Here is a 26,975-nt window from a genome sequence, read left to right on the forward strand (position 1 = left end):
GTTTCATTACAGCATGGCCCACAGGAGTAGCACAGCACCTGTCTGCAGACTGAAGCTTGTGACTCTTCTATTTGCCCTGAGTCCAATCCTAGGAGCCGGATTGAAGCTTCAAGACAATGGGTACGATGGATTGCTTGTTGCGATCAGTCCTCAGGTACCTGAGAATCTGGACCTGATTACAAACATTAAGGTGAGTGGCAATTACGCAGTCGATAACACTAGCCCATTAGTACAGACCTGTTACCATGTTTAGGAAGTAAACACCCCCCCCAGGTTTGAACTTGAGCAGTACAGAGACAAGTACGCATGATTGTGCGTACTCTGGCTAGATCACATAGTTGTGTGTAGTCTGTACTCATAGAGCCTTCTTTTGACTTTTCATTAGTTAGCTTCTGTTGGCTTTAGGATTTGGACATTTCAAAGGTGTTTCACAGGTGACTGTTCTCTGGAGAACAGCTTAGAGAAGCGAAGGTTGGTTATGGTGAAAGAAAGCCAGATGTTTGATGACACAGGGGTGTGGAAGTGCAAGTTAAGACTGTCCTGTGATATCTCATTTCAAGAAGGAGAATTCTCAAGTGAGAGAATCTATACAGGCCGCCAGAGAGAACAATTCTTTGTTTTCTCCCAATGTTCTATGAAATAAATGTTTTTACTTTAGCATGGTTAGGGAGGATCATTGCCGAAGAGTCTCTTTGTTAGGTATTGCTTAAAGTGAAAATAATATCCTCAAAAGGCACAGGCCTGAACATGCCCATAGGTGTGACATAAAGATGTGTCCAGTAAAAGCTTAAAACCCTTTCTCAAACTTGGGGAAGTCACAAGGGCAAGCCCCGACACATAATCAGTGTGCTAAAATTCCCTTTCAGGTAAGCCATTCAATGTGTTTTCCAAAAAAACCTTCAGAGGGTCATTCAAAATCTGTTTACCTGTTTTTCACTGTTGTTTAAGTGTCATCAGAGAAACAAGGATTTACATGTGGCCATGTTCCTTCTGTTTGGTTATAGGAGATGATAACTGAAGCTTCCTTTTATCTGTTCAATGCTACCAAGAGAAGAGTGTTTTTCAGAAATATTCAGATTTTAGTACCCGCTACTTGGACAGCTCATAATTACAGCAAAATAAAGCAAGAATCCTATGAAAAGGTAAGGATTTGGGAGGCTCTTAAAAGAGCCTGATTCAACTTAAGGGTGAGTACTTTCAAAATAGACTTTGTCGTTGTTTCTGGGACAGAGCTATGCAACTTGGAAGAGTATTCCTGAGAAAGTATGTGGACTTTACCACATAGAGCTTAATAAACAACTATGAAAAAGAAAAATGGAAACATAATAAGTGTAAATTACTCAGTCAAAAACTGAATCATGTGCCATTGCTGGATCTGCCTCCCAGGACATCTCTATCTGGGATGCACAAGATCCTGGCTCAGTTTTTAGTCAAGGAAAAGGAATTGGGTTTATCCTGCTGAGGGGGAGCAGGGAGCAGCACAATCCGACTCTGGTGATCTTCACTTGTCATTGTGTTGGGAACAGTCAAGTCCATGAGAAGAGCCATCCATGAATGTAAAAATGCAACCATGTTGTAAATGAGCATGTTTTGCCTTTAACTAAGGCCAGCATGCTGATCCAAGAGGGGCAGGTGGCTCCATTTTCTTTTCTAACCATGAAGAACACTACTAAACTGCAAATGATATGTAAATATTCACTGGCATGCACCTATAAAAATAGATGCTAAAGCACTTTGAAAATGATTATGAATGAGAGTCCATTGCATAGAGGGAAGGGCTTGTATCAGAGCCTGGAGGAGAACTTGGGACTTCAGCAATGGAATAGGCTTGGTGTCTGTAGCTATGGTGCCATCAGGATAGATGGAGCATGGGAAAATGTGTCATTTTTAAAGATCTGTGTCACCTGGTTTAAATTTCCTCAGGTTATTTTAATTGTTAGCTCTCCCTTGAAGATTCTCTCAGAAATTGAATGGCCTAGCAGTGTAGATTGTTGCCCGAAGGCGTGAAGATGCTGAGAGGCTTACAAAACACTTGACTTCTCATCAGATAGAAGCACTTGGCACAAAGATAAGTAGGGAACTGGAACTAACTGGGGGAAATCTAGTGTTTATTAAGCTCCCCTTAAGTCTATGCAGCCTCAAGTTAGTTGTTATAATCAAAAATTAATAACTATGTTCCATGCAAATAATAATTACTGATCATCTATTTAACTTCAAAACCTATACTGTTTGCACCAAGCTATGTAGTCTCTACAAAGATTACATTAATGAACTTGTCCTTCAGTCCAACTAAGAAGTCAGTGGTGGTGCCCTTTCCCTATGAGAGGTATAAGTACAGCATATGTTATAAGATCAAATGTCTTGGGCACAAACATCATAATGTCAGTTAAGGAAGCATTTAGTGAATGATACTGATCTATCTGGCCATAGAAATGAAAGATGGGGCTACAATGTTTTGAGTTCTGTACAGAAGAGACCTCCTGCACAATGTCCTGCTGCCCACACTGACAGAATAAACACAGCTGACTGAAAACAGCTGAAACTCTTTACTCTCAAGTCCTGGATGATGTGTAAATACTATCAAATGTTCTTGATTATATGGCTTTTACAGTGCGATGATATCATAATTTAACAATGTTGATGTCTGAGAATATTTTGTTCTGGAGAATGGGAAGGTAATAAAGGATGGAAAGAAGTTCCATGAAATCTGGCTAAACTTCTAAAGGTGATCTTTCTGAAAGCGCCAAAGAATTTAGCTAACAATTAGCTGTCAGAATATCTTAACTCTAACTTCAAGGCATTCCTTTTGCCTTTAATCTGTCTTGAAATCATGTATAATTACAGCAAAATTATAGCTCAAATTTATTTAAAATGTATTTGTTTTAATTTAGGCAAATGTCATAGTGACTGAGCAGAATGGGGAACACGGGGATGACCCATATACGCTACAGCACAGAGGGTGTGGAGACGAGGGGAAGCACATCCATTTCACTCCCAACTTCCTACTAAATGATGAGCTAGCGGCAGGATATGGCTCAAGAGGTGAGTGCTGACCATAAAATCATAAAACGGTGTGTGACAACACAACGTTTTGTGTTTGGCACAGATATGGCCTCATAAAACCCTCACCTGTCAATGCCTTCCCATTGGAGGGGGAGGCAGGCCAAGTGCACATGGAAAGAGAGTAACAGAATGAGCCGGAAGACCACGAACCAGGTTAGGCATAGAGCAGAGCTCTGAGAATTCAGTGAAGACAACTGAGCCAAGAACAAGTCTCACAAAAGAGAGCTTAACAACGTTTTGATTAATGGAAAGAAAAGAGAGTACGAAGAGGAACCCCAGGCTTTTGAGGGAAGCATTAGACCCACTGACAGGGCAGAAATTGGGCAGGGAGGGAAATGCCAACATGCACCTAACAACCAGGTGATGGGAGCATTGTACAATGTCTACATCATCAAGTCCCCACTGAGGGCCGTATCATTCTCAGAAGATGGAACTGTCTGTGTGCATATCTGGGCTGGCTAGAATCGATGAAGGAGAGGCTGGATATGGGGGTGCTGCAGGGGTGAGCTCATTACATGGGGGTGCTGCAGGGGTGAGCTCATTTGCAGGGGTGAGCTCATTACATGGGGGTGCTGCAGGATGTGCTCAGCAGGCTGGAGTTGAGGCAGCAAGATAGAAAGGCCCAGAGCCCAGAATACAAGCAACCAGGATTTCCCATGCCCAAATGCTCTGCCAATTTCATTTAAAATGTTTTCTTATGAAATATGAGTGGCCCTAAGTGCTGAGTATCCCAGAAAGGAGTTCTGCATGGCTGGCTGCCAAGTAAAAGTCAAGAGGCAAGGGCAGGTGGCGTGAAGAACAAGGAAGGCATTGGGAAATAGGCGGGTTGTGGAAAGGGGAGGCCATGGCTCTGGGTTAGGCAAGAGGGTGGCGAGGAGCAACGGACTGCCCTACAGATGTCTGCCTGTGGTCAGACACTGGCGTGGGGCACTGAGGAAGAAGGTGACAGTCGCTAGCCTGCAGACGGTGGGCCATCTGTGAGGTCTGAGGGAGACACTAGTGAGAACAAGTCAGCCATCCTGGTGCTAACTCCAATCTGTGACTTCAGTTCTGGTTGAATTTTAAATAGGGCCTTTCAAAGATCTTTATTTTCTTATGAAATTTAAAACTAAGTAGATTTTGTTATTCCTGCTTAGCAAGCAGGGGGTAAAGCAATATATCATAGGATATTTTATAAAATTCTTAAAGATTGGATTTTCCCCCTATCTGGCAACTAACCATGAGGGTGACGTTGTCTGGCCCTGCGTAAGACTTCATCAGCATCTCTAGATTCATGAGTTGACACATGCGTTCCCTTATTACTCTCAGGGGTGGCCGTTTCCTCCCTAGATGCAAACATTGCACAACGTGCCCCAGCCAGTCAGTGCAGCAGGCAGGCAGTCCCTGAGTTACAGAACCTGAACTAATTCAGAAAAAATGAACGTGTGCTTTGGTTTGGGAATGGCGTTGACCGAAACGCTTCCACGGAGAACAATTAACTACTGAGCTGAACTTGGAATGAAATCTAAGATAGGAGACGACAAGGTAAATCTGTCACAGATGTGACGTTAACAATGAGGATTTCCGAGGACCAGGACTAGGAAACAGGGTAAGGAGGAAGGCGCGTGGAGGCTGGCGAGGGGATGCTGTGTCTTTTCAGATCCTTCCTCCTTCCCTGGACTCTGGTTTTCAGTCACTGATGTAGACACCGGGAATGGCCCACAGGAGAGCAGGCATGCTTAGGCCCAGACTAAACTTGGAAACGTTATTTAATTGAGATGATGTTCGCCTTCCCTCTAAGTCCTGAACCTGCTGGGCTGCACGCAAGAAGCTAAGGAGAAGCTGTCAGACCGCTTGAGCCAGGAGGAGAACAGCGCAGGGTGCCTCACCGTCATGCAAGCAAACATTTTCCTGCTGCCTTCCTGTGACGCTAGAGGAAGAGTGAGGAAAGTGGCAAAAACTCCGCCTTCAACTGTTTGGAATAAGAATGTAGTCAGGTTACTATGTCTACGTTGATTAGCAAGGCCCATTGCTGAGATTTTAGGCGCTCAAAAAGCCGCAACTCTCTCTTCTACAGGCAGGGTGTTTGTCCATGAATGGGCCCATCTCCGCTGGGGTGTGTTTGACGAATACAACAACGACAAGCCGTTCTACATAAATGGCCAGAATGAAATTCAAGTCACAAGGTCAGTGCTTTCTCTCATGTTTAAAATTGACTACTGATTGAGTATACCGAGTTTTTCAAAAACTAGAAGGGCTTTAGAATTTTTTTTACACTAAGTGGCTGGACACATTGACACATGCTATTATTATTTCAACACTAGAGAGACAGGGTGTGCCACAAATTCAAGGTCAGCCTGCTCCACACTGTGGGCTCCAGGTCAGCCAGGGCTCCTTAGTGAGATCTTGTTCTCAAAAGGGTAAAACATGAAATGATAAATAAGAAAGTGTAGGCATCTTTGTCTTGACTTAGTTATGATGTGACAGAAAAAATAAGAAATAAAAATAAGTTAGTGACAAGTAAATATTAGCAAGAAATAAATTCTTGTTTTCATTCTTAATTTTTATTGAAGTTTAAAATGGGCAAATGTTTATGTGATTCAAATATGAACAGTGAAAAGCTGTGATCTTCACCATCTTCATTCAGCTTCCTCTATAAACCATAAAAAGTTACGTTCCTGCCACTGTCCTCTTTCTGCTCACTCATCCAATTCAAGGCTTTAAAATAAATTGGAGAGAGTGTATTGGAGAGTAAGTTAATAAACTTCCCAAGAACATTTTTTTTAAAGCTTATACATGTTAACTAAACTATAATCCCTGAAACAAACTATTAGAAAAGATAATCCAGGAAAAATACGTATTTCTAAAAAATACCTAATTCCTAGTTTCTCATTCCATTTTTTAGGTGTTCGTCTGACATCACTGGAGTTTTTGTGTGTGAAAAGGGCCTTTGTCCCCATGAAAACTGTATCATTAGCAAACTTTTCAGAGAGGGATGCACATTCATCTACAACAGCACCCAGAATGCAACTGGATCAATAATGTTCATGCAAAGTTTATCTTCTGTAAGTATGTCCTTGGAACAATGGACTTCTATAGGCTACCACGTCTTTCTAAGACACACAGATACGCTTAAAGTATGTAAAACTTAGGACAATTAAGAGTCATTATACTAGAGTCTGGGGGTCTACAGTTAATTTAGTCTTTATCCTACATATTAAAAACAAAAATAAAATCTGTCTCCCCCAAATGATAACTAATACAGATTGTTTTTAAAAGCAAAAGCCCACTTTCCAGGAAGTGTCCAACAAGAAGACTTTGGATGCCACAAAGTGAGCTGCCCATGTTGTGGCATTCATTTCTTGTGTCATTTCAGAGCAAGAGGTATGAGGTTTGCAAGAGTGGTGGAACAAATAATGATAGTCCTCTCACTTGAGGCTCTCTTTCCTTTGTTTTGAAAAAAAAATCTAGAATTTCAAAAGACAGACAAGCTAGCCCAGGGAAGTGAACTGACCCTCAGCTTTGCACCTAAGTCTTGTCAAGTACTATTTCATATTAACTCACAAGAGATGAATGTGTAAATTCATTTTAAAGCTGATATTTAAGAATATTGCAGGATTTCTCTCTGGTCAGTTCATGTCACATATATAGCCAAACTGTCACCAGAACCTTACACTAGGAGAAAGCATAGAGTCAGAAAGGAGGGAGTTGGCTAGTTGTTGGGTTTAATGGAACCAGCCTGTGTGGCTTCGTTTGTCTATTGTACTTTCCAAAGACCTGAAAGTCATTATCTGTAGATCTTCTCTCTGCTGGGCTGCAAGTGTGGCGGGCACATGTCTTTCTGGAGTTTCTCCCTGTTCCATGGCTGACCAGCCCTGCTTGCATTGGAACTACCTCCCTGTACCCTTCCTCCTGCCTCTCCCTCCGTCCTTCCCTCTCTCCATCCTTCACTCCCATCTTTTGTCCTTCTTTCCTTCATTTTGCTAATTTGTTTCTTCAGCCTGGTTTTAGACAACGGTAGGAGTCCTTTGCAATGTGAACATGACTGTTTATGTTTCTTGCCTTTATCCGTTCTGTTTTTAATTTATAACTTCCATATCTGGCCTGAACCCAGTTTTAGATATTTGATCCATGTTATTTGTGATTAGATAAAATCTTTGTAACCTCTTGAAAAACTCACTCAAACATATCCAGTCACAAAAATTTAAAAACCACCTTGCTACAATCATGAAATATAGGGATAAAAAGCACTAAACGAAGCAGCTGCTCCTGACCCCCTCTATTGAAAAACTAAGCAGGTGTTACCCAGCTAAGCTTCGTCCTCTATGGAATCAGAGTTGGGGCCAGGAACCTATACATTTCTTTCAAACTCTTATCTCCCTGGCTTTATTCTCTGAAGTATCTGTCCTCTGTACGGCCAGAACCACTGAGAATAGAGAGGCAATCCCTTGCATTGCAAAAACTGTAACTCTAAAGGGGGGTGCTGGCATAGGTTGGTTATCATTAAATGAATTACATCTAGATTTCCAAATGGGAAAAGGGTTTCAGGAAGTTGATTTAAGTTGTTTTGCCCTTGTCTTAACCTCACAAAGACCAATATTTGAACTAGATCAATATATGTTGACTGACCTGTAGAAAAGATAGAGTGTCACATAATGGGATTCCAAAGAATGGGCTGGCCAGGATAACATCTCTTATGGTGTTTCTTTAACACAACACCATGCAAGGGAGGAGTGGTGGCTGTTCTGTTTAAGACTAAGGTATATATACACAGTCTGCTCTGTTTTCTCAGTGCAAACACACTTCTACGAGAGATTGCTTCTGTGACCATAGGGTGCTACTATTTCAAGCAAAAGGTGTCAAGAGTTATCTGCAAACTTACTGTCACTTTTGAAAAAAAGGAAGATGTGATCTTGCTTTCAACTCTGTCAACTTTTTTACCTGTGGCCCATGGAGAATGAGAAGTGTCTCTGGTCTGGGAAGGGAGCTTTGTTCTTTTCCAGGTTGTTGAATTCTGTAACTCGAGTACCCACAACCGTGAGGCCCCAAACCTGCAGAACCGAATGTGCAGCCTCAGGAGCACCTGGGACATCATTGCAGACTCTGATGACATCAGTCACAGCCCCCCTGTGCATGGAGCTGAGCTTCCACCCCCTCCCACATGCTCCCTCCTGCAAGCTGGGGACAAAGTCATCTGCTTAGTGATAGATGTGTCCAGGAAGATGGCAGAGGTAACACACTGATTCCAAAGAATTAAAAACAATTCCCCCCATCAGGTTTTTAGCTTTATTTTACTCAAAGTATGATAGGGGAAGGCACAAAAGATTTTAAAGAGTCCAAGATGATCTTATTTGCTTGGGAAGTAGATAGGACAAACTCAGAATGGGGCCCAGAGATTGAGAAGGCGAGATAAGTGAAACTCACACGGAATCCCTAACCCCATTGGCTACCCCATGTTGCTGTTAATTATAGTTTTTCTCCCCCAAGACCCATTTCTGAAATCTACATACAATTTAAAACTGTTGCCTGGTCACACTCTAGTCACTTTTAGAGGTTGTGATTGAGAACGATGGCACAACTTCCATGGTAAAACAAAAGTTACTGTGTTCCTACTCAGTCCCCGTGATCAGTGACAGAAGAAACCAAAGCTACACAGAAGGAACGTTTTCTATGCCCTCATAATTATGAAAGGTAGAGGCAGAATTCAAGGTCCATGTGGCATCCCAGCTTGGAAGAGAAGTAGTATTTGGGAAGGGGACAATAAATGAAAACGCTGTCTAGTTTGAGGTCTCTATGAGACATTGAATTGGTGATGGGTCCTGAGAAGTGTGAGAGGTAGGTGTAAATGACAAGGGAGATATCCACAGACAGAGGTCATAGCCATATATGAGCAGCTGGACATTGACAATCAGCAGACTGCCTCCTTGCCTCTCTTCGGAGCCATCAGTAAAAGCAACTTCAGTGAATTAGTTGGTAGCATTATCTCTACACTTGATTAGTACCTGTCATGTACATATTAAAGGCACTCCATATACCAACTAAAATAACCAATAAACATAGTGTTGCACGCTCACTGATAGACAAAGTGTCCAGCCGCAAATGGTCACCACAGCAGAGGGATGGGCACTGGTGTTGCTGACTACCATATCTCTCAATTACCAGATCCCTTTGTAATGTTTTCTCTCCATTGGACTGATTTCAAATAGATCAACTATAAACCTATTCTCAATTGACGCCATAGGTTGTTAAAAGTCTGAGCTGGAGTGAAATGGTGAGGGTATATCATTTTAATTGTGACTAGTTCCTCAGCATTCTTTCTTCTGTACACCCAACACACCATTAGCGGAATTGTGTGTTGAGTATTTAATTAGCTGAAAAATACATTCTAGCACTATGCCACTCTTTGTACCTCAAAGAACCATACAATGTCTGTAAAGAATTAACAGACACTTCAATAATTGAATCATTACATCATCCTTGGTCTACCAATCACATGTGACTTGCTTCTGTCTTTTTCTTTCGGGGACCTAGGCAGACAGACTCCTTCGACTGCAGCAAGCGGCCGAATTGTACTTAATGCAGGTTGTTGAAATCCACACATTTGTGGGCATCGTCACTTTTGACAGCAAAGGAGAAATCAGAGCCCAGCTGCAACAAATTAACAGTGACAATGACCGGAGGCTACTGGTTTCCTATCTGCCTACCACTGTGTCCACTGAAGAGGAAACGAACACCTGCGCAGGGGTTAAAAGAGGCTTCGAGGTAGGGCTCCCTGAGCTTCAATTGTCATCACTATCTTATTCTTATTTTGAATCTCAGGTTTTGAGGGGTTTTTGTGTTTGTTCATTGTTGCTTGTTGTTTTTGTTTATTGAAAAGGAGTGTTCTCTTATAGTATGGTTGCAGCAGCCTCACCTGTTAGAGACTAATGAATCATTCCCAACCCATTTCTTACTCCCATTGCCCTCAATGGGCTCAACAAAGTAACCAACATAATAATTGATGAAGAACTGCTTGTTGAAAGGATGAGTAAATAAATAAGTACAATGGCCATGGCTAAGGGACTGAAGTATCATCTAGAGCCTTTCCAAACTGTCCCTATTCATTCTGAAGTGGCCCTGGCCATGGCTGTTGTTATCTTTGTATGTTTCAAGGCAAAAATCAACATTTTTGGTCTCTGTCTATCAAGAGGGCCTGAGAGTATAAATAAGTCAACACTCATACTGACGTGTGGACCCACACACCAGTGCACGAGCACACACACACACACACACACACACACACTTAAGACTAGATACATGTTTCAGGACAGAAAGAATTGGTCTAAATCAGTATCTGTGATGCACATGTCCACATCTGGTAGAAAACAAAACATCAGTCAAGACTGCTGCCACCCTAGCCAACAGTTGTTCAACCTAAGCTGCCCACTGACATTGCCTGATTGAAAACCAGGAGGTGGTAATGGGGCTCAGAGGTAGAATGCCTGCTTAGTGCACATGGGACTTTAGGTTCGATCTCAGGCACACAAACTAACAAAAACAAACCCACGATGCCTGTGCTTTGTATCTTGTGGTTCTGATGTCATTGATCTGGGGTGTGGCAATGAATTGTTTAAACATTCCCACCACATTCTAAGGTGTAGCTAGGGTTGAGAACCCATTGCTCTCAGCCCTCTTTCTTGTCACTGGCTGGATCTTAGAGGCAAGGGTCTCATGTCCTAATGTGCACAATATCTTCTATGGCAAAGTCTGTACAAATGTACTGTGCTAGAGTGAGGTGAGGAGCAACATGGAGGTGATCATAGAGCATAGGGAACCTTGAAGAGGTGTTGTCAACACCAGTAGGCAGTTGTACATAAAAATAAATTCCTCTATTTAGTCAGACAATTTGAATCATACTTCCTTCTAAGCAATGGTTGGTTGTCTGTGTTCAGGTGGTTGAGAAGAAGAATGGAAGAGCTGATGGCTCTATCATGATACTGGTTACCAGCGGCACAGATGAGCACATAAACAACTGCCTGCCCACCGTGACGAGCAGCGGATCCACCATTCACTCCATTGCCCTGGGTTCCTCTACAGTCAGAAAACTGGAGGAATTATCACGTCTTACAGGTAAAACCTCCCAAGGAGGCGTCTTTTAGAGCATGCCTTTAAAACCAAACATTCAAAGCCCAGCTATGAGAGCCAGGTTACATGTCTCTATTGGGGGTAAAATGGGAAAGATTTCTTTTATAACACACAAATCACCGCTAAAATTAGCTAAAAATTTTCCCAATTTTAAAATGTTTTCTCTATAATTGAAGTTTTGTACCTCCAATGAAAATAGTATTTTTAGGATTTGTTAAACCAGCCTGAAAATGCATGTTTATGAAGCTAAAATCACATTAACTAACTGCCATGACTTCTAGAGTAGATGCAAAAGCAGCATTGTAAGGTACTTGTCTGCTTTTTTTCTAGACAAGGCAAAGAGTAAATTCATCTTACATTCCATAAAGATAATCAAACAAATTGACCATTGAAAATTAAGATTCATTAGGTTTTTAAATGTCAGAATATAAATGCAATTACCAGCAATTAATCTAGATTATTTAGGAATTAGTTTGGATCTAAGACTGCCCACTAAGTATTTACTGAGTTCTTCCGCAGGGGGCAGAGTACATGAACTGACAGTGAAAATCACCTCCTTAAGGCCACTTGCCTCATAGTTATGTCAGACAGCCTTCACGATGAGCCAACAAACCCCCCCCACTAACTCTAGACTAAAACACTGATGCAGACACAGTGTGTTAGAGAGGATTTAATCTTTATTTTTATCTATATGTCTTATATCTCTTGTGTTTCAGGAGGTTTAAAGTTCTTCATTCCAGATAAATCTCACTGCAACAGAATGACTGAAGCTTTCAGTAGAATCTCTTCTGGAATGGGAGACATGTTCCAGCAGAGCCTGCAGGTCAGAACCTCAGTCTTCTATGTGTAGATGGGGGTGGACCCGATGGACTGCACCATCCACATTATCCTTCGAATATGTAACTCTGTGTGCAGAAGGTTCTAATGAGCTTCTTGGTGTCCCCAGAGCCTAATGTCATTTTACCTCATGTCTGTGTGTCTCATTTCTAGGAGTTGCTTTCTCTAACAACCACTTCAGCTTTGAAGGTCCATAAAAGGACTTCTGTATTAATTTGTTTTATTTTTGACATATTTTTATTTAAATTAGAAACAATCTTATTTTATATGTCAATCCCAGTTCCCTCTCCCTCCATTCCCCCAAACACCCCATTCTGTCCCTCTCCTGCTCCATAGAAAGGGTGAGGCCTTCCATGAGGGATCTTCAAAGTCTGTCATATCATTTGGGGCAGGGCTTAGACCCTCCCCCATGTGTCTACGCTGAGAGAGTATCCCTCTATGTGGAGAGGGCTCCCAAAGTCCATTAGTATACTAGGGATAAATACTGATCCACTACCAGAGGCCCCATAGAATGCACAGACCACCTAACTGACACCACATTCAGGGTGTCTGAAACAGTCCTATGTTGTTTTCTCAGCTATCAGTCTGAGGTCCATGAGCTCCCCTTTGTTCAGGTCACCTGTTTCTGTGGGTCTCTCCAGCCTGGTCTTGACCCCTTTCCTCTCTGCAACTGGATTCCAGAGTTCAGTTCAGTGTTTAGCTGTAGGGTGTCTGCTTCTGCTTCCATCAGTTACTGGATGAAGGCCCTAGGATGGCATATAAGGTAGTCATCAATCTCATTATTGGAGAAGGGCATTTAGGGTAGCCTCTTGACTATTGCTTAGATTGTTAGTTGAGGTCAACCTTGTAGCTCTCTGGACATTTCCCTAATGCCAGAATTCACTTTAAACCTGTAATGACTCCCTCTATTATGGAATCTCTTTTCATGCTCTCCTCTATTCTTTTCTTGACTTGATCTTCCTGCTCCTTTATGTCCTCCTCTCCCCTCCTCTTCTCCCCTTCTCCTTCTTCTAACTCCCTGTCTACAACTGGATTCCAGGAGTTCAGCTCAGTGTTTAGCTGTGGGTGTCTGCTTCTGCTTCCATCAGTTACTGGATGAAGGCTCTAGGATGGTATATAAGGCCATCAATCTCATTATTAGGGAAGGACATTTAAGGTAGCCTCTTCACAATTGCTTAGAATCTTTGATGGTGTCATCCTTGTAGATCTCTGGATATTTCAATAGTGCCAGATTTCTCTTTAAACCTGTAATGGCTCCCTCTATTAAGGTATCTGTTTTCTTGCTCTGCTCTATTCTTCCCCCGACTCAATCTTCCTGCTCCCTCATGTCTTCCTCACCCTCCTCTTCTCCATTTCTCTATCTCCTAACTCCCTCTCCCCTCCCCACCACCCATGCTCCCAATTTGCTCAGATCTTGTCCCTTTCCTCTTCTCCATGGAACCATGTATGTCTCTCTTAAGGTCCTCCTTGTTTCCTAGCTTCTCTGGCAGTGTGGATTGTAGGCTGGTGATCCTTTGCTCTATGTCTAATATCCATATATGAGTGAGTACATACCATGTTTGTCTTTTTGTGACTGGGTTACCTGACTCAGGATGTTTCTTCTAGTTCCATTCATTTGCCTGCAAATTTCAATATTCCATTGTTTTTTCCACTGAGTAATAGTCCATTGTGTAAATGTACCACATTTTCTTTATCCATTCTTCAATTGAGAAGCTTCTAGGTTGCTTCCAGTTTCTGGTTATTACAAATAATGCTGCTATGAACATAGTTGAACAGATGTCCTTTGTATGCACATTGTATGAATGTGCATCCTTTGGGTATATGCCTAAGAGTGGAATTGCTGGATCTTGTGGTAGACTGATTCCCATTTTCCTGAGTAATTGCCATTCTGATTTCCAAAGTGGCTGTACAAGTTGGCACTCTCACCAGCAGTGGAGGAGTGTTCCTCTTTCTCCACAACCCCTCCAGCATAAACTGTCATTGGTGTTTTTTGATTTTAGCCATTCTAACAGGAGTAAGATGGTATCTCAGAGTTGTTTTGATTTGCATTTCCCTGATGACTTTCTTATGTGTCTTTCCTCCATTTTAGATACCTCTTTGAGAATTGTCTATTTAGTTCTGTACCCCACTTTTTAATTGGATTGTTTGGTGTTTTGGTGACTAACTTCTTGAGTTTGAAAGTACTTCCTAATGACTAAAAATTCATCTAGATGTAGAGTAGGGTGGGTTATGGATGGTAGGGTAGTGTAATGTGGGGTAGGGTTGGTAAGGGTAGGGTGGGGTAGGTCAGGGTAGGGTAGGTGAGGTGGAGCAGGGTTCAAAACAAAACTAAGAAGCTACATTTTCATTTTTTTCAGTTACTTTAATTTCCCCTAAACCACACTGTGTTTCACTCTTGCTTTACAGCTTCTCACTTTTATGAGGAATATTAATAATTTCATGAAGTTCTAGATAGAAATTTCTAGATCTTTACCCTGCCATGCACATGTGTGTGTAGATGTGCTCGTGTGTGTGTGTGTGTGTGTGTGTGTGTGTGTGTGTGTGTGTGTGTGTGTGTGTTGATTTGAGACAGGGTTCACATGAATTAGACTGCATGTAGCCCAGGCTGGCTTTGAACTCCTGATCTGCTTGGTTCTATTTTCAAACTACAGACATAGCCACCATCCTTAGTTTTATATTACCTCTTTATTTAGCACAACATATTTGATTGGGGGCACAAAATGTTCCTCTAAACAAGGTACCATTAAATTTTTTCTGTCTAAATACTTTAAAGAGTTTAGACATGAATGAATAATGTTTCAAACAGAATTTCATGTGCAATTTCCTCACAGATGGTGAGTAAACCTGCCAAGATGTGCTTGATATAAACAATGAACCCAGTGAATTATTGTCAGAAAATATTTAACATGCAGATTTTGTATGCACAGTAAAGACAGTAATAGTCCTATCACTAGAAGCCAAATAAATGCCCCAAGAGTCATTGTAATCAAGTGTTCAAAGGTCAAAGACAAAGTGAAGATTGATAAAAAAAGAAATAAATATCACATAAGGGTTTCCCAGTTTATCAGACAGTAGTCATCTGGGCAGAATCTCTATAGATCTGGTGATATAGTCAGAGTGCTAAAGAAAATTCTGCCCACCAATAGTCTTCTGCATACAAAACTATCCTTTAGGCTAGCCCACTACCCCAGGCTGGCCTTAAACTCTCAGTAATCTTCCTGCTTCAGCCTCCCCAATGCTGGAATTAGAAGCATGGACCACTGTGCTCAGATTGCCAATTGAATTTTGACAAAAAGAGTTGAAAAATATGCAGTGAATAAAGAACAAACTTTTCAGTAAATGTTGCTAAAAAGATTGTATGTTCCCAGGCAGAAGAATGAAAGTAGGCCTGGATCACTCACCCATTTCAAAACCCAAGTGAACAGAGATCAAATTCTTCCTTGTGAACCTGACATAGAAGATAACATTGAAAATAGTTTTGTACTTTAGGATGAACAAGGGTTTTTGGGAGAGGGATGGGGCAGGGGATAAGATCCTGAAAGCATGGGAAATAAAGGTTAAAATCAATTAATGGGAATCACATCAAACTAAAAAGATGCTTATCAGAGAAAACAATCAGCCCAATGCAGCCAGAGCCCATGGAAGGAGGCAGTATTTGAAAACCATATTCTGACAATAGACATATCCAAAATATATGAGGGACTCCAATTACTCTACAGCAAAGAGTGAAAATACCCCAAAATTGAGCAATAAACTGAATGCGGTGGTGACCTCTTTTAATCCCAGAACTCCAGAGGTAGGAGAATCTCTGTGAGTTCAAGGCTAACCTGGTCTATAGAGCAAGTTCCAGGACAGCCAGGGATATACAGTGAGTCCATGTTTCAAAAAAAGGCAAACAGACAGGCAAAATAACAACAAAAAACAAGAATTGGGCAATAGATCTAAGTAGACAGTTTTAAAAAGGAAACATACAAATACCCAACAGATCAAGCAGACATTTTTTTAAAAAAGAAATGTACAAATAGCCAACAGGTGTATAAAAAGATGTTTAAAACAATTAATCATCAGAAAAATAAAGATAAGACCACCTTGGGATATCACCTTGTTCTACGAAAAATGGCTGATGTCAAAAGGCTGAAAGATGACGTGCAGGTGAGAACTTCATACTGTTGACGAGAATGTGAGTGAAGCCACTGAGGAGAGTATCATTACGCTTCCTCACAAAACAAAAATGCAACCACCAAGTAATTTAAAACTTCTTTTTAAGTTTCTTACTAAAACTTGTAAAAGCATGTGGATATAGTTATACATATTAAAACCATTTAAATGTATTAACAAACAAAATCTTCTAAGAGCTCATTACCACAATTGGCACTGTAAAGCCAATGCTTATTTTCATGAGAGATAACAGGCGAAGAGATAAGCGGTTTTGAAGTATAATGGAGTGGACTAGGTGTACAGATCAATGGTGGAACATCTGCCCAGCAGGCCAGGCTCTTGGTTTAATCCCCAGCATCGAACGAAAGCAATCAGACAGATGAACAGTGGAGCCAGGCACTGTAACCTGAAACTATAATCCCTGTATTTAGAGATAGAGGATCAGCATTTGAAGGCTAGCCTGAGCTACTCGAGACCTTATCACATACAAACAAAACCAATATTTCAGTATGCTTACATTAACTGTAAGAAGGTATTTTTTATAACTAGTTGTGTAATGTACAATATTTTGCTTTGATCTGCATATGTATAGGGCATGTCAGGATTAAATGTCTTCTACTTTTGCCTATTCATTTTTTCATTATGAAAGCAAGGTAAAAGAAGGAAAGGGGATGTGTTCACTGGAAACTTTCTCATACATTCTCTTCAACAGCTTGAAAGCGTGTGTGAATCTGTGCTACCCCAGCACCAACTGACGAACTCTGTGACTGTGGATAGAACTGTGGGTAACGACACGGTTTTCCTAGTCATGTGGCAGACCAGCGGTCCCCCTGAGATTGTATTATCGGATCCTAGTGGAAGGAAATACAACACTAGTGACTTTGTCATCAATCTGGCCTTCCGGACAGCTAGCCTTCGGGTTCCAGGAACTGCTAAGGTCAGTGTGGGAGCCTGTTCACAACTGACAGTGCTCAGACAAGTGTAGAGCTTGCAAGTGAGTCCCATGCTGAAATGTATTGTGTAAAGGAAATGAGCTGACACATCAAAACATCATAAAAACATTTTTGTGAGTGCTAAAAATTTAAGAGGAGCAATCAGAGCATATGCACAGTGTTAAGTACTAGATAAAACTGTTACATTCGCAATGTAAATCAATGTTTCTCTATAGCATTAGCAGTTTTATGAAACCTGTATCTTTCTTTATAGGAGGTATCCATATAAATATAGTTTCCTATATGTTTGGGAGCATATATATATATATATATATATATATATATATATATATATATTATAATATGACTAGTAAAGTGTGTGAGTTTTTGAGTGCCTGCTCTGTCCTGGGTCTTACACTTAGAATAAAATGCCCTGATTAGGAGTAAGCATCCGGTACCATTAGAACATACGTGAAGATGGGAAGAAGGAAGCTCCCTAGCAATGAAGACATCATTATGGAAACACAAGAGACCTGGAAGTGGGTAAGGCATTCTGGGCACAGGAAAAGAACAGAGGAAGGCTCAAAGACAAAGCAGGGCTGTGGTAATTCAAGATGGATGAACCTGAGAGTAGCATGCAGGCTAAGAGTGTAAGTGATGAGAGGAGAGGGGAGCGATGAGGCCAGGAAATAAACAACGAGTGCTGTTGAGGACAGCACAGAGAGTAGGGGAGCCCCGGAGGCTGGGAGCGGGCATGGGTAGCCCTCAGTCCTGACTGCCTAATCAAGCGCTGCCCTTATCTGCCTACTCCCATCATTTAGCTCTGTTAAGTCAGGGTCTTGCCATGTTGCCCAGGTTGGTCTCAAACTCTCAGACTCAAGCATTCTTCCCACTTCAGCTTCCCAAATTGCCGAGTGCTGGGACTGTACAGATGCTCCACCTGGCCCAGCTTGGCTCCTTTACTGGATTCTGAGCTGGTGACCTCCAATCACCATTCAGTTGTCCCTCCTGGGGCCCGCCTGCCTCCTGCTTGGAACTCTAAATGCCAAGTTACGGTTGCTGCTGGGCAGTTCCTGTCTGGCATCTTCCCCAGCTTATCCCCATCTCCAAAGTATCTCCTTCTTTGTCCCCAGTGAACTTTTCTGCAAACTCATTGTGCTCGTCTCACAAAAGGGAGGGGCCGCCACCTATCTTACTTGCTCTCTTGCCTGACCCCTTCATCTGGATTAGAAACACCAGAGAGAATTTTTTCGATCGGGAGGTTCCTCCCACATGTCTGCTAGTGATGCCATCAGTTCAAAGGCAGACGGTGAAAGAGGTGACCTTGGTGTTTGATGCAGTCGTCCCTGGGAGATGGCAAAGCTCATGAGTCCCATCGAGGAAGGACTGGCCAGAGAGGAGTGGCAACCAAATTCCCCTCCCCAAGTCTCACCTTGATGGATTGCATTCCTGCGGATTCTTTCCTGTTATTTCCAGGAGGGAAACACTGGCAACAGAGGAATCCTAACAAAAACAAAAAACAAAAAACAAACAAACAAACAAAAAACACCAAAAGAGACATGTACAGCTCAGTCAAAAAGAAACACTGTGTTGCATAGAAATCTTAGACTTTTTGTTTCTTTCTAATATTTACTTGTGTTGTTTCTTCCAGGTAGCTTGTGTAAACAGGACTGTAATGATAACTCTTTCCACCAGCCGCCTGAGCCCCTCCACCACACCAGGGCCCCAAATAACACACAGAGTCTTAGTTACAATGCTGCTGGCCGATGACTAGGATTTCTTATCTGCTAGCTCAGTCTTAATTACCAACCATAATCATTAATCTATATATTTTATAAGGACATCTTATTGAGGATGCCAGCTGCTAGCATCCTCTCTTTAGGGGATCACATGGCGACTCCGTCTCTTACTACATTTCCCAAAATCCTCCTCAACTCCTAGTCCTGCCTAACTTGCTCCCCTATTGGCCAACAGTGCTTTATTTATCAACCAATAAGGCAAACATATACACAGAAGGACTTCCCCCATCACAGGATGATAGGTAGCAGAATTTTAGGATATCCCAGGGCATAGGCACTTTTGGATTCTGACCTGTTTATAACAGTGGTGTGGGCACTTTCTGTTCTTCGAAATTTCGGGGGCTTGAGAGGCATGGAACAAAAGAAGTGTGTGGTTATATTAGCCCAGAGTATCGGTGGATACCACAATGGTCTACTTAACTTATATAATAATGAATTAAAGTATTTAACTTTCTTTTCAATAAAGGAATAATTTCAAAGTCCTTTGACGCTGTGATGTTTGCCATGATGTAATAAAACTAGGAGGCAAAATGTGTCCTCAAATAAACTCAGGATGGATTTGCCCTCTGGAGCTGCCTAACCGTAACAGTGACCATTAGTTAAGACATCACTTAATTAACAGTACCTGTCCTAACATATTTTCAGCAAGTTAAAAAAAATGCAGCATCAACAAAGTGCTGATTATTGTCTTCATGCTTGACAAAATGCAATACCTTGTTTTGCAGCATGGGCACTGGACTTACACACTGAACAACACACACCATTCTCCTCAAGCCCTGAAAGTGACAGTGACCTCCCGTGCCTCCAGCCTGGCCATATCCCCAGCCACTGTGGAAGCCTTTGTGGAAAGAGACAGCACCCACTTTCCTCAGCCGGTGATTATTTATGCGAACGTGAGGATGGGTCTGTACCCCATTCTTAATGCTACTGTGGTGGCAACAGTTGAGCCAGAGGCCGGAGATCCCATTATGCTGCATCTTTTGGATAATGGAGCAGGTAAGGAAGAGCAGCATGGCGCTGTGCTATGATGAGGCAGGTGTTAATAACCCCTGGGAAATCCTTTCAGCCCAGATGCTTTCCTAGTCAATCTGATCAGATTCTCGAGAGCTTGTCTGAAGGGGAATCCAGCTACTCCTAGGACCCTTGATCACAGACTGGTCCTCCTCTGTTGGGAAGGGTCCTCTGCTTGAACTGAGGGAAGGATGGGCCTGGAGTGGTGAAAGAGGAAGTGGCCACTCACCCATTTTATAGATATAAAACCAAGGTCAAAGGCATCCAACTTCAAGCTGTCCTGGTACAGATCCATAACTTAAACCCTGGTCCCTAGACAGGGTTCTATTTCATTTCCAACAGCAAGGCACAATGGTAGGAACTAAAGCCTGCAGCTCAGGGAACTCTTTCTGCTCTAAATGGCAGCGTAGTGTGTCCTCTATTGAGGAAATCAACTAGCTGCATGCTATTTTATCAACTACCAAAGCTGTTTAGCATTTCATTCAAGGCTCTTAAACAAAGGCTTCTCTTGAACTTACATGAAAATTTATGCTTGTGCATTTGAGTTTATCTTTTGGAGGCAAATTTTATTTCAAAGGGGTGAATAAATGTGGTCATGTGTCCATAAATAATCTTAAGAATACTTTGCTTCTGTAGACATTATTATTAGCTTTTTAGTTGAAAATAGATTTTAGTACAATATATTCTGTTGTTATCTTGGATCATTTGAATGAAAGATGTCAAGATGATTGATTTAAGTGTTGCCTCTGAATTAGGTGTAATGACACTGGGTGCATTCAGAGTGATACGTTCACAGCTTGTTCAGCTTTAGAAACAACTTTTCAGAGATGAAGTAATCACGGGAAGAAATTATGATGCCATCTTATTTTAAATCACATGATAATATCAAAAGTAGCTACCGTAACATATGCCAAGATAGAAATAATTTTGCAGGGGTGAGGGATGTCTCTGAGACCTTCACAGGCCTACAGAGAGACCATCTGCAGGAGACAAGAAGACAGCTCGGTTCAAATTTCCCTAGTCTGACACAATCTGATGAAAACTTTCCTGGTGACTACTAACTCAAACCTGTGTGCAAAACAAAGCACATACAAATCTCTCTGAGAAACAAAATAAGCTAAATGAAGGCCAGACGTGACTACAGTGAAACCCTTTATGAGACACATGTGACAGTTCCATACAGAAAGGTTCTATAGACTGACTGAGAAAAACCAACTTATGATAAGCGTCTGGACAAGGGTCTGGCCACACAGATAGGACAAAGGTTACCAGGCTAGAAAGCACACCTGCTCCCAGCCTTCTGGGTGAAAAACAGGTCTTGCATTCCTTCCTAGGAGGAACAACTCGGTGTGCTTAAAATCCTAGCTTCCCCTAGTGCCTATCTGTGAGCACAAAGACCTCTCTGTTCCCTCCAGCAAGAGGGATAAACAGTTAATAACTTATCAAATATCAGCAATCAACTCTGATAACATGTTGATGATGAATTTTTATCTATGTGCACAGGTGCTGATGTTATAAAAAATGATGGAATTTACTCCAGGTATTTTTTCTCCTTTGCTGTAAGTGGTAGATATAGCTTGACAGTGCATGTCCTTCACCGTCCCAGCAAAACCACCCTAGCCCACTCTGTTCCAGGAAGCCACGCTGTGTATGTACCAGGTTATATAGCAAACGGTAAGAACCATTTACACTGTGAATATATGTAATATTAACGCGCGCGTGCGTTGTGTGCGTGCGTGCGTGCGTGCGTGCGTGCGTGCGTGCGTGCGTGCGTGCGTGCGTGCGTGTGTGTGTGTGTGTGTGTGTGTGTGTGTGTGTGTGTGTGTTAGGCAGAGATAGGAGGGGAGATGATAAAGGAAGAAGGAGGGAGAGAGAAAAGATGGAGAGATAAAGAGGCAGAGGGAGGTAGACAGGAGAAGGGAAAGAACTGAGAGAGACATGAAATTTTCAAACCATACTCGGGACTGTAGCTAGAGCTCAGTGGTAGAGCACTTGCCTCACATGAACTAAGATTCAGTCACCAGTAACACACACACACACACACACACACACACACACACACACACACACACTATGCTCAAACCACTATTAATTGACTGCTTCTTCAATTCTTAATGATCTGTGGTAGACAATAACGAAAATAGGGATTTCCTATGGATTGATCCTCTCATTGTTTTAGTAATTTATTCTAAATACTGTCTTGTGACTGCTTGGCTGCAGTCAGTAACAGACAAAGAGATTCCTTACAATTTATTGGGTCTCATATATCCTTTATGGAGACTTAGGCAAGAGCAACAAGTTGCAAGCTTGATGCAAACAGCCCTAGAGATAAACACGGGAAATGAGTTCCTGACCAAATATGAGCTTGTCCATTATAGACAACTAAACAGAGGTTCTGCTGCCCCTCAAATAAAAGTTCTATGGAAAAATAATATTTTAGTTCATGTTAGGAAGCGTTAGTGAAAACAAAACAGTAATCTGATGTGCTATGCTGTGCAGTGCCTCTGGACCATTCCTAATAATTTTTATTTCTAAAAATAGAGGATTTGAGACAAGCGCTGTCCTTCGCCACCCCCCCATCTTCATTGGCTTTGACTTGTTTTCTTTATTTTTGCTTTTATTTTGCAGTGCTGGGACTGGCCCCCAAGCACTTGCGCACACTGGACATGTGACTCCCCCACCTCTCAGGTTCTTCCCATCTACCTTCTGGGGTGGCACTGCCTGGGCCCAGCTCCTCCATTTACTGCTGTGCAATGTGGAGCAACTTACTTAGCTCTGTGTCTCTGGTTTCATTACCAATAAATGTATTGATAATTTCACCTTCCACATTACCTTGCTAGGGGAACTAAATACAAGATATTTAAAATACTTTGCAGTTAATACCATTTATTATAGTTAAAAATCATCATTAGATAGCTTTATTAATTCATATAGTTTTGATAACATTTATATACCCACAACCTCCAAATTCATAATTTTCAAATGATTGAAACTAGCTCCATTTTAGAGGAATCATTAACTTACCTTTTGTCTCTGGCTCCTTGGCCATCTTCTCCTATCAAATTACACCAATTAGAAACTATTTTAGGAACTACTATTAAAATATTTGCTTGTTTTATTATTATTATTGAGTGTGTAAATGCTAAAGCAAGTGTGTGGCGCTCAGAAGACAACTTGTCAAACTGGTTCTCTTTTCCCCACATGGGTCTAATTGATGCCTTCCATCAACTTTTCTTTTGCCATTCCACAGTCAAATCTACCATCAGCTTGTGCTGTCTGCAAATTATGCATTGAACTGCCCTTGATTGCATCCTCCTGAAGTTAGCATTAAAGGCTGCCTCTGTCTTCTCTCACGGTGACTACTGAATGGCTCTTTCTTTTCCTCTTTTAAAATTTCATTTTACATCCCAACCACAGTTCTCCCTCCCATCCCTCCTTCCAACTTCCTTCGCCTCCCCACCCCAGCTCACTCCTCCCAAAGGGTAAGACCTCCCATAGGGAATCAACAAAGTCTGGCACATTAAGTTGACTTGGGACCAAGCCCCTCCTCCCTGCATTAAGGCTGAGTATGGTGTCCCACCATAGGAAATGGACTCCAAAAAGTTAGCTCATGCACCAAGGATAGATTCTGGTCCCCTTGCCAGGGGTCACCAGAGAAACCAATTTTGCAACTATCTCCCACATGCAGAGGGCCTAGTGCGATCCCATGAAGGCTCCACAGCTGTCAGTCTAGAGTTCATGAGTTCCCATGAGCTTGGTTCAGCTGTCTCTGTGGATTTCCTGTCATGATCTTAACCTCCCTTGCTCATATATTCCCTCCTCCCTCTCTTTGTCTGGGTTCCCAGAACTCAGCTTGTTCTTGGTTGTGGATCTCAGCACCTTGTTCCATCATTTCCTGGATGAAGCCTCTATGATGACAGTTGGAGTATTCACCAATCTGATTACAGGGGAAGGCCAGGTCAGGTACCCTCTCTACTATTGCTACGAGTCTTAGCTGGGGTCATCCTTGTAGATTCCTGGGAATTTCCTAGCAGCAGGTTTCTCTCTAATGGCTCCCTCTATCAAGATATCTCTTTCATTGCTCTCCCACTCTATCCATCCCCTGAATTGACCATCCCATTCCTTCATGTTCTCCTCCCCCATGCCCTCTCATCTACCACCCCACCCCCAGTTTACCTAGGATCTCATCTAATTCCCCTTCCCAGGGTGATTCATGTGTCCCTCTCAGGGTCCTCCTTGTTACCTAACTTCTCTGGATTTTAGATTGTAGTCTGGTTATCCTTTGTTTTACATCTAGTATCCACTTATGAGTGAATACATACCGTGTTTGTCTTCCTGAGTCTGGGTTACCTCACAAAGGATGACATTTTTCTAGTGCCATCAATTTGCCTGCAAATTTCATGATGCCATTGGTTTTTATAGCTGAGTAGTACTCCATTGTGTAAATACACCACCTTTTCTTTATCCATTCATTGGTTGAGGGGCATCTAGATTGCTTCCAGTTTCTGGCAATTACAAATAATGCTGCTATGAACATTGTTGAGCAAGTGTCCTTGTGGTATGATTGAGCATCCTTTGGGTATATGCCCAACAGTGTTACCACTGGGTCTTGAGATAGATTGATTACCAACTTTCTGAGAAACTGCCATACTGATTTCCAAAGTAGATGTATAAGTTTGCACTCCCACCAGCAGTGGAGGAGTGTTCCCCTTACTCCACACCCTCTGCAACATAAGCTGTCCTTAGTAATTTTTTATCTTAGCCACTGAATAGTTCTTTCTAAGTGGCCTCTTGCTTACTGACATTTGATCCATTCTCTAGGGACCTGTTAGAAAGCAACATGATGAATCCTGTCATCTCTGCTTCCCCACAGCACTAGAATTAAAACCTAAGCCTGCTACACTGATCCCTGAGGTCAGTTATTACCTGCTCTTTGGCCTTTCTGCTTTCTGTTTGTTTATAGTGCTGGAGACTGAATCCCAGGGTAGCATGCATGCATGCAGCAGCTATAGCCACCCTCTTTTTTTAAGTTTAGTCTCCCTAACCCGCAGCTTTCCTGAACCTAGATTTTCATGCAAGGTTCTCTCTGCCCAGGATGTTTCTCCCCTCACTCCTTACCTGACCAGCTCAGCCCTTGGTAAACTTGAATGTTACTTTCTCAATACCACCCTAAATGATGTGACCTTGCAGAGCACCCTGCGTTTTTATTATCCTATATTAATCACAGTTTATAAATATCTATATACTGATATGACTGCCATGGCTATAAATCTCATGAGGGAGACTGTTTAGTATGATTCATAGCACAGCAGTCCAACACAAAGAATATGTGTGTAGGGAATAAATGGATGGATGGACACATTATTGACTCAGCAAACTCAATTGTTCTAATAATTGTCTCAACAATCTGTCAAAGCAGTTCAGGGGATTTGTAATTTGCTATTTGGCTTTCTCTTTGTGCTCCAGATAATATTCAAATGAATGCTCCAAAACAAATAGGCCAAAGAGGCATGAAGGAGCAGTGGGGCTTCAGTAGAGTAAGCTCTGGGGGATCCTTCTCAGTGCTGGGAGTTCCAGTTGGCAGCCATCTTGACATGTTTCCACCATGCAAAATTACTGACCTGGAAGCCGTAAAATTCGAAGAGGATGTGATCCTTTCTTGGACAGCGCCTGGGAAAGACTATGATCAGGGCCAGGGTAGGTTTGCTGACTTTGTTACATAACTGCCATAACTCCTTTCCACTGATAGTATGACAGTATCTCTCTCTCTCTCTCTCTCTCTCTCTCTCTCTCTCTCTCTCTCTCTCTTCTCTCTCTCTCCCTCTCCTCTCTCTCTCTCTCTCTCTCTCTCTCTCTCTCTCTCTCTCTCTTTCTTTCTCTGTGGTCATTTTTTATTGTTTTCTGTAGTAAGCTTTCTGGTCAGTCTTTATTTGGGCCACCAGCCCCCAAGTAATGACATGGAGACTTATTAATAATTACAAAAGCTTTGCCTTAGCTTAGGCTTGTTCACAATTAATTCTTATAATTTAAATTAATCCATTCATATTAGTTTACATTCTGTCCTGTGGCTGTTATCTCTTCTCCACAATGTATGTCCAACTTCCTATGTATCTCACTGTCAAAATCTGCATGTCTGATTCATCTCCTGAGTTCCTTTCTCTCAACAGAAATCCTGCCTATTCTCTCTTGCCTAGATATTGGCCATTCCGCTCTTTATTAAACCAAGCAGAACAAAAAAAGTGGCACAATGTGATCAAATATAGCACAACAGTTTTCCATATAAACTTTTTAAAAAGTTTCACTAGTTAAATCAAGACCCAGATACAGTTAAAATAAAACAGCCTAAAATTTATGTAATAACTTGTAGGGAGGATGACATCTTGGTTATGTTGCATCTTGCTTTCAAAAAGCACCAAGTCCTTCAGGCTTAGATTTTAGCATGAATCTTTGCATTGTGACTTGGTATTTACTGCTTTTCTAGTTGTATATTTCTTGATGGTTTGACTTTTTGTGGCTATTTTTATTACTCATTTTCAATAAACTAAAAAACTTACTCAGTGACTAAACTTTCCCATTTGTATTTTCAATTTCAGCTACAAGCTATGAAATAAGAATGAGTAAAAGTCTACAGCGGATTCAAGATGACTTTAACAATGCCATTTTAGTGAACACATCAGAACTAAATCCCCAGCAAGCTGGCACAAGGGAGATGTTTACATTCTCACCCAAGATTGTCACCGAGGAACTTGAACATGAACCTGATGGAGAAATGCAAGAAAACCACATAGTATATGTGGCCATGAGAGCAATGGATCAAAACTCCCTGAAGTCAGCTGTGTCAAACATTGCCCTGGTGTCACTGTCAGCTTTCCCAAAGTCTGCTCCTACATTTCACAGAGAAGACCTGATACTGAAAGGAGTTTTAGTAGCATTAGGTTTGATAGCAATCGTCTGCCTTGTTGTTGCTGTAGCACACTGTACTTTAAACAAGAAAAAGAGAGAATCAAAGAAAGACAATGTAACAAAATTGCTATGAACAAATAGTACCTATCTTCCTTGAGGTGATGTGTAT

The 26,975-nt window shown here is 41.7% G+C and overlaps 1 protein-coding gene across 1 annotated transcript; it reads left to right on the forward strand.

The window, feature by feature from the left end:
• Positions 1-13: 13 nt before the first annotated feature.
• LOC100754285 (calcium-activated chloride channel regulator 2) lies at positions 14-26,939 on the forward strand. The gene is made up of 14 exons (XM_035450542.1): positions 14-190; positions 1,005-1,142; positions 2,892-3,042; positions 5,120-5,228; positions 5,948-6,107; positions 8,046-8,273; positions 9,574-9,804; positions 10,974-11,151; positions 11,883-11,989; positions 16,874-17,098; positions 19,618-19,888; positions 21,407-21,577; positions 25,370-25,600; positions 26,497-26,939. Exons 1-14 carry the CDS (start codon positions 14-16, stop codon positions 26,937-26,939), a joined length of 2,820 nt encoding a protein of 939 aa, XP_035306433.1.
• The last annotated feature ends 36 nt before the right edge of the window (positions 26,940-26,975 follow it).

Source organism: Cricetulus griseus (assembly GCF_003668045.3).
Source record: "Cricetulus griseus strain 17A/GY chromosome 1 unlocalized genomic scaffold, alternate assembly CriGri-PICRH-1.0 chr1_0, whole genome shotgun sequence".
Taxonomy (NCBI): domain Eukaryota; kingdom Metazoa; phylum Chordata; class Mammalia; order Rodentia; family Cricetidae; genus Cricetulus; species Cricetulus griseus.

Coding starts and splice junctions, on each gene's coding strand:
- LOC100754285 (XM_035450542.1), top strand. CDS start 14: ATGGCCCACAGGAGTAGCACAGCACCTGTCTGCAGACTGAAGCTTGTG. Junction 1,143..2,891: donor AGCAAGAATCCTATGAAAAG/GTAAGGATTTGG, acceptor GTTTTAATTTAG/GCAAATGTCATAGTGACTGA. Junction 25,601..26,496: donor AGACTATGATCAGGGCCAGG/GTAGGTTTGCTG, acceptor TTTCAATTTCAG/CTACAAGCTATGAAATAAGA.